Source organism: Acyrthosiphon pisum, chromosome A1, assembly GCF_005508785.2.
Source record: "Acyrthosiphon pisum isolate AL4f chromosome A1, pea_aphid_22Mar2018_4r6ur, whole genome shotgun sequence".
Taxonomy (NCBI): Eukaryota; Metazoa; Arthropoda; class Insecta; order Hemiptera; family Aphididae; genus Acyrthosiphon; species Acyrthosiphon pisum.
The window spans coordinates 40,600,703-40,609,147 of record NC_042494.1 but is presented as its reverse complement, the minus strand read 5'-3'; the positions used below and the strand labels follow the sequence as shown (position 1 = coordinate 40,609,147).

At 34.8% G+C, this 8,445-nt stretch overlaps 1 protein-coding gene across 1 annotated transcript in view; it reads right to left on the bottom strand.

The window, feature by feature from the left end:
- Window positions 1-732: 732 nt before the first annotated feature.
- LOC100167481 overlaps window positions 733-8,445 on the bottom strand; it is a 46,857-nt gene continuing 39,144 nt past the window's right edge. Inside the window, exons 4-6 of the mRNA XM_008184939.3 lie at window positions 8,100-8,261; window positions 2,693-2,952; window positions 733-1,967 (exon numbers count right to left, since the gene is read on the bottom strand). Coding sequence (XP_008183161.1) covers window positions 1,879-1,967; window positions 2,693-2,952; window positions 8,100-8,261 — 511 coding nt within the window. The 3' untranslated portion in view covers window positions 733-1,878. The remainder of the gene's footprint in view (window positions 1,968-2,692; window positions 2,953-8,099; window positions 8,262-8,445) is intronic.

Sequence of the window (8,445 nt, the reverse complement as noted above, 5' to 3'; positions counted from 1 at the left end):
TCCAAAAGTCACTTTCTTAAGTCGTTGAAAAGTATTACCTACCTACTACACTGGTTGGACGATGCAGAAATAACATACTTGGCCGAGTAGATGGGAAATATTGTTTTGACACGTGTCACAAGGCGCACTGGGTCAATTTTTTATTTTTTCCGGCCAAAAATTCAAGTCCCAAAATAAACATTACGACCATTCCAACTATGGGAAATGACTAATGCGTTTCACCTGAATACCCCATTTAACCTACTACTCCAACTAGTCAGCTGTCGGGAAATAATATTAATTACAATATCGCAATGCACCGCGGTTAGTGTTGAATTGATTTACAACGATAAAATTTAGTACTTAGTAGGTAATTACAAATTTTGATCATTATTATTCGTCGACGCGACTGTTGCCTGCTATTAATTTCGCAATCTGTTTAATGAAATTTGTTACGTCAGATAAACATTAAATATTTATGAAATATATTTAATTATAAATGTGCATAATATTCATAATTGGAGATTCTCGAACCAAGGAATTTTGCATACCACACACTTGGGATTTTCTTTAGTTCATATAATGACGTAGCTTTCCTTATTATAAATTGAATAATTGCTATTTTCGAATCGACACTTATACAGGTAATTACATATTTTGCTGTTGCCTATACAAACATAGGTTTTGGATTTTTTACACAAAAGTTCTTATACAAATAGGAAAATTGGTTCTCAAAAAATAACAAATAACATATACAATACAATAGGTACTCAAGTACAAATATATTTATTATTATGACATTGTTCAGAAATGATACATAGTTGTTAAGAATTATACACTGGAAATGTTGGAATTTTTGTTGATAGAAATCATGATATTATTGAAATAGGTATTTGTCTTACAACGAATTATAGTATATTACAATATAGTATGAAGTTATTTGAAAAATTGTAAAATTATATCGGTTAAAACGAATATTTCATAGTTATAGAGAGAATTTTTAACAAGTTAAATATATATAGTTTTTTTTTTTTAGGATAAATGTACAATTAGAAAATATGTCATAGTGAAAGCGATTTAAAAGAATGTCAACGCTTTAAAGGTCAAAATTTCGATAGGTTTCCAACATTTCCATACTTAATGAAAAATATTTAAGTGAACACTCCAAGTTCGCAACATCATAACATTTTTCCTTTACCCAATAAATCAAAATGAAAATTACAAAATATATTTTTATGGTATACAATAAATGTTATAATTCGCTGAATCCCTAGAACAATATCTGCCAGTAATAAATAAAAAATAAATAACAAAACAAAAAAAAAAATATATATATAATCACAGAAAGAGTAGGGGTTTAGCTACTGAAAAAATATATTTGCCTATTGTGAATTCGTAAAATGAAATTTTTGAGCGTGCGTTTGCGTCTATATTGTATGACTGCGTGAAAATTTACATTTTTTCGCTTTCCCCCGTCTTCATTACGAACCACAGTTGTCCAAATAACATGCACGAGTATAATATAATGTCACAAGCAATATTGCTATACTATTACATTTTTTTTTTAATCAATAAATATCATAATATATATAAAAAGGAACTATGTGACATTTATTTATACCGTATAATACCAGGTATTTATATAGAAAAGTCATTATTTTTATAATACAAATTGTAAAGTTTTATATATACTTATAAATACAAACATAGGTACAAACATATATATATATATAATAATAATATAGCTCTGAAAAATAATTTTGAATCGCGAGGACGTGATCATCTCACGAACAACATAGCTGAAGGTATAACAGCTCGTTCTTGTTTTTTGGTTTATGCATTTTTGGATTATTATGTTTTACATATAGAAATAAAAACGTGTGTATATCCGGTTGCGTGTTATTGTATCACACAACACCTGCATTTTGGTTTTTTCTTCAATATTACGTGTTCCACTTGGGAAGGCTCGTTTCCATTTATCACAGTTCCTATGTACGAAACAAAAAAAACATAATTATTTTATCAATTAGATCAAAATCACCAGAAAATATTTGTACCACTATTATATGTGCTTTGTTCACTTGAATTAAGGTTATCTACCGTGATAATAAAACATTTTTTTTACTGCAATCTCAAGTATATAGTAGGTATCTATCGACGTTTCGCATGTAGTCGGTTACCAATAAAAGTATGGTAAATTTGCGTATCATCAAACAATTGTAGGTAGTTATGTACGTAAGGTACTTAACCTTAGGCTTAACTTAAACTTGTACGCTATAATTTATAAAGGTACCAGAAGTGCTACTGACAAGACACAATATCGTTGAGAATATTTGAACAATCAATGCGCATATATAAATTCATTAACACCGAATAACAATCATTAGATTTCCATTCACAAGTGTATCTCTCAGCGTATATATTATCTTCCTCTCGATTCAAGACGCGTAATGAGTCGATATAATGTATTACCAGACAAAGAATATTTTATAATATACGAATTGTCGGATAATTCAGAAATGGTGATTATATATGGTTTAAGTAATTATATCGATTGCATTATAAAGGCGAAACATCTATAGAAATTTACATGTATTTACACCTATACGTTTTGCATTGTCAGATTTTAAAGTATCTATTATTAACCTAACCGGATCGCCGTCGTCGTTCTAGAACCGTCAATCTAAAAAAAGGTCGTCGGGTATGTAATTACCTCGTTGGACTTCCACGTTGGGTGGCACCGCGTTCTTTTCGTTGCACGTCCCGTTGGCCTTTGTCGGCGTGGACGTCACCGGTTGTTGCTGGTCGTGTAGTTTAACGTCCGCTCCGCTGTGGTCGGCGGGCAACAGCGGCGACGTAGCGCTCGTGGGCGTCGGCGTGATCGGTTTGCCTTCTTTAATCAGTTCGACTATCTGGTCGGCTTCCTTGGATAGGTCGCCGTCGGGTCTGAAAGGATTATCCCAACCGTCCGAACTGAAACACGAAAGTAAAAAATGCAATTCGATTAATACACATGCGTGTCGAGAGACGGTTATATACAGAACGAATAAATAATATAGATAATAATATGGAAACGGTGAGAATATATTTTTTCATACGACCGCGTCGGTCGCGCGGGACAGATAATAATATATATGAGAGAGAACGCGTCGAGTCGATCGCAGGCTGCTGCAGGAATTCCATCAGCGATGACACTATGCCAGCCGGTGCATTATATAAAGAGGTGCATGACAGGAAGCAGAGGGAACCTGTGCACCAGGTTCACGGACCATTGCCGGCTCATCGAACCGTGATCATGGTTGTCCATGAAAAATCTCACATACGATTGCTGACAATGATGATGATCATCGACACTATATATAACAATATAATATACGGCCGGTTTGGAATAATTAGGTAGGTACTATCAAAACATTCGATTCGAAAATGCAATTTACCATTACAAACGACAAGCGAATTGGGTATTGTTGTCGGACAAATAACACGATTCGTGGCGCAATATGCAATGTTATTATGCATTAATGCATTATGATAATTTATAGGTGTATGAGTGGATATTAAATTGCAGATATTGTAATATGATATCGTCGCTATCTCAATCATAAGAACCTACAACTGTCAGATAGTATTTTTGAAAGTAAAATAACATTTCCAATGGAAAGAACACGAAAACGAAAAAATAGAAACATAATAAAATATATAATTATTTCATAGAATCAAAATTATTAAATTATTATCTTATCTTAATTTACTCTATTTGTTAGTACTTTCTGTACTTCGCTGGTATGCATAATTTCAACAAGAACACTCAAACGTTTTAAACACATGTTCACATAAAATATTTTACCATTATTAAATAAACGTAGTAAATTACATTGTTATTTGTTACATAGCCTTTTAATTTAATCTAGCACATAAATATTTGGATGACATACGTTTTTAATAATCAGTTAGAGCCAACAAGGTTTGTAATATTTTAGAATTCGTGACATTTGTGTTTCATTAATAATAATAATAATAATAATATAGATATTACATTTATATTTGAAATTAAAAATAAAAGTAATGGAAACGATAGAAATAAAGCAGTATATAATTTAATCACGAAATAAAATTTTACATAAATTAAATTAGCTGTTATGAAATTTTTTCAGTGATTTGGAACGCAACAAAATGTCATGCTATTGTTAAGTCACAAAATATTAGTACGAGCTGCAAAGTCTGCCAGCCGTAATTCATCCATCAGCCTATACTCGTAAAACTTTGGGATAATTTCGTCGGCTCGAAGGCTGACCTTTAAAAAGGTGTGGTCGTTGTTTGGCATTCAAAATAATGTACAGCGATTTCGGACAGCAAAAGGTCTCGCCCACGTCTAATTGTCATCAATCATTATGTAAAATACTCGAAATAAGAAAAAAAATCTGTCAGTCTTAAACTGACACGGATATTATAATGGATCATAAATGGAGTGATATCGCATATAGTTCTACTGTATAAGTTGACGACAAAATATTGATTACAAAAATGAGCCATATGAAAACGGCTATAGCCACAGGCTTAACGAGTTTTCAAAACAAAAGCTCAAACGAACACAAACAATTGGACGTTTTCCAAAACCTCAAATAAATCGATTTACAAAAGAATTCATGAACAATTTAAAGACTGATTTGTTACCCATATTAGTCTTACTCGAGCGTATGGTCGTCAAATGTTGGTTTTATTCGGTTTTATTTTGTTCGCACGATAACCCTGAATCTATATTTAATTCACCTAGACACCCCAAGTATCAAGCACGATAACACACGAGTAGCAACATATTATAATAATATAATAGTAATAATACAGTATATTACACTACATAGTCAACACACAAACGAACGTCACATTCGTAAACAATAACACATCATAATAATATATACGATAGATAGGTGGGTAGGTAGGTAACAATAATTATAATAATAATAAGACATTCTAGTTTGTGAGAAAAAAAGCAATTGCAGTTGTCTCTGTTTTGAACGTTTTGACAGTCATTGTCGGTTACACTCTGTATAATATCGTGGTATAGTGGTTAGTCGGTTTAATTTAACGTGACTTTTTTTGGGGGGAGGGGGGGGGGGTGTACACGAAATCAGAGCTCGTATCGAGTGAAACGCCGGTGGCGTAAGTGTAAAAAACTGTAACTAGGTATTCAAATTAGGTATTTTTATTTTTATCGACATCAGCGCGAGTGTCAGAGATCGTAAAACTGTACAATGACAACACAATATTTATTGTTGTTATACTAATTTTGTTGTAACTTTGCAGAGTTAGAGTTGTGGATCGTTTATATCTCGCGGCGTTCTCCGAATCTTTGTACTTATCGCAAAAAACGAATTTACCCCGTGGATATCAACATCGCCGCGTTTCGTTGCCGAAATCGTGAATTATTTAAGACGAATTCTCACTCCAAGTTCAACGGCGACAGCGTGCGCTTCTCCTCCAGGTACTTGTGCGAAGCGGTGGCCGACACGTAGTCCAACGTCGGGTCGTCCTTGGGCACCTTGACCACGTAGTACAGCACGCCGCCATGGGAAGCGGTCATACTTGTTGGCATGCCGTGGGTGAAGTTTTTTGGTCGGCGATGGAGGGAACGCTGGCGCGAAAACGGCAAACCGGCGTGCGTCGCGGACACGGACTGACGAGGACTGAGGAGAGACTCGGTCGGCGCGCGCGCGCTAGCGGTGGTCCCCTCCTCGCAATTGTCGTCGTTGTTAGGATACCGAGTCGAGGCGGCCAACAATCGATAGTATCGTTGTTGCACCGGCTTTCTCGCAACATCGATAACGAACGGTTATAGTCGACGACGGTGGCTCTGTTTTTCTTTTTTACCACGCCGAACGAACGATGTGCGCATGATTGCACATTCGGTGGCTGCTGCTATTGCCGTTTGTCGTCGCCCCCGCGACCGCCGCTGCAACGGATATCGATTGTTGTGGCGTGCTTGTGCGGTGTGTGTGTGTTTTATGTACACAATAAACGAGCAGGTGACGTAAGCGCTGTGCTATGATGGCGTCTCGGTGTCGGTATCACATAGTACCTATAGTTGTTGTAGCGGAGAGGAGTACGCCGAGGAGAGAGAGATAGACAACTGGCGAGGGGAGAGGACGTTTTTATAGTTCTGGGTAGTAAATATATTACAGGTGGGAAGTGTTATAACATTATGTTGTTTCCAGATTTTACGACGCGTATAATATTATGGGTAGATGGGTAGGCCCAAAGGGTTGTGCGCGTTTTCAAGTATGGTTTTGTAGATGAATAGGTATAATAATAATGTGAAGTCGGTCACGAGAAAAGTTTTCCATAAACGATACATTCCTGACAGATCGTCATTGACACGTTGCATGAATAATAAAAATATTATGCGAGTTGTAGGTGTAGCTACTTCTACGTGATTGGAAGTTGGTACGAGGATGGAACGACGAACAACCGTTTAATACCTTATCGATATTTAGGCCAATCCAATCCAGTGTCCAAATTAATTACAATACCAATACTTTTCTGCGCAGCACTGCTAAATTTTAAAATTCCACATGTCCTACTGACCTATACCACAGAGGCATACGGGTACATTAATGAAGTCTCACTTTAACCACGGGTGGTATATTATGTACATCGTTCATTAGACTAATTGCTATAATTGTTAATTATCCAAACTAGTTGTATCGCGTTACTACAGCTGTATATTATATGAGACTGTTATATCATTCTAATACAAAAGGTACTCTTTCATTCATCTTTGTATTCAATTCATACTAAATTAATAACACGAATATTTTTATACCAAACATCATCAACAATTTTTTTTTTGCATATATTTGTCAATATATAAATATGTATTATATGCATACAGCTCGTGTACATAAAATTAATAAAATTAATGTGTTAAATAAAATACAAGAATGAAAACAAAAAAATTAATTAATTTTTTAGTATAAAATATACTTGCACGTAAATTTGGAACCGTAAAATTGTTTTGGGGTTTTCGGCAATTGTTTCGCTATGTATATATATATGAATATTTTTAAAGATTCCATGGCATTTGAAAAACTACTTTAAACGAGAACTTCTAAGTTAAAGAATAATTTAAACACGAAATTGTAGACCACTAGGTATGAAAGTTTGATTTCATGGTATAGGTACAGCATAAAATGCATTTATTCTATCACTTTTCCTTACGCATACGTAATTTGAATAATCTATACTCCTAAGTACCTACCTATACATCGACTTGACCAATCATCATATATATGGCAATTAAGAAATAAAAAAAGTTAATAATCGTGTTTTTAAAAATATACATAAATATCCAGATAAATATCAATATTAAAATTAATTTTTGTTTTTTCATTTCTGGTCAGGTGGTGCTGCTGGGAGCATTCCTATTCTTATTAATGTCATTTTATGTCACCACACTTACTTATTATACCTTGTTTGTTGTATGGATTATAAATATACTATTTAAAATAAAATTCAATTGAAAATAAAAAAAAATTTAAAAAAAAAATTCTTTTTCTCCTAAAAACGAGTAAAAATAAAGCATCAATGTCGAAATAATTTTTGCAGTCATAATATTTTGTTTTTTTCCGTCTAAATTATGATTAGCTGCAGATATTACTACACTGGACTTCTGGCAAAACGAATCGTTGTTTGAGGTCGTAACGAAATGTCCTCGACGGCAGACACTAAAAACGTATCAAAGCGTGTCTTTGCCGCGTCTAGGGCGTCGTGTGTCATTACTTTAGAGTATAATATCAAGCATCGAGTTTAAAAATGGTTTGGCGAACACTTCTCAGTTCTCACGTATGTTATAGGTATATAGTATTGGAGGCCCCTGGGAGGGTCGTTCAACCGTCTGGACAATGGTCGCTATTTTAAATTGGCCACGAATTCACTTGTTATATAAAAATAGTAATCGTTATAATAATAGATGATGGGATTTGCACAGGACTGCACGACGTATTGTCTTGTGCCGAAATAATGGCAGCCACACAATGATGATGTAATACGCGCTTAGAACGTTCGAAACACTCATGTAGTGGACCGGGCTCTAATACACTAGCTTAAGATTAATCGTAACTTACCTAATCTGCGTTTGGACGTGGCCATTTGACCTTTGTAGTATAGGACTTGATGTGGTCATCGTGCTGTCGCCAAATATTTCCAACGATTTTGGCGGTGAAGGCAGCACACACGGTTTCTCGGATTCGAAAAAGCTCACCCGGACCTTAGTGGACGCAACAGTACTGAAAACATACAGAAAAACAATTGTACTCGTGGCTCGACGGTTTTCGACGACGAGCATAATATAATATTATGATGTTTGACCTATTTGCGTCTCTAATTATAACTCCAGGCGTGCGCGCTTCTCTCCAGATGACGTCCGGAGGAAATGCGAAAATAAACATGATTTAAAAAAAATTCAAATGG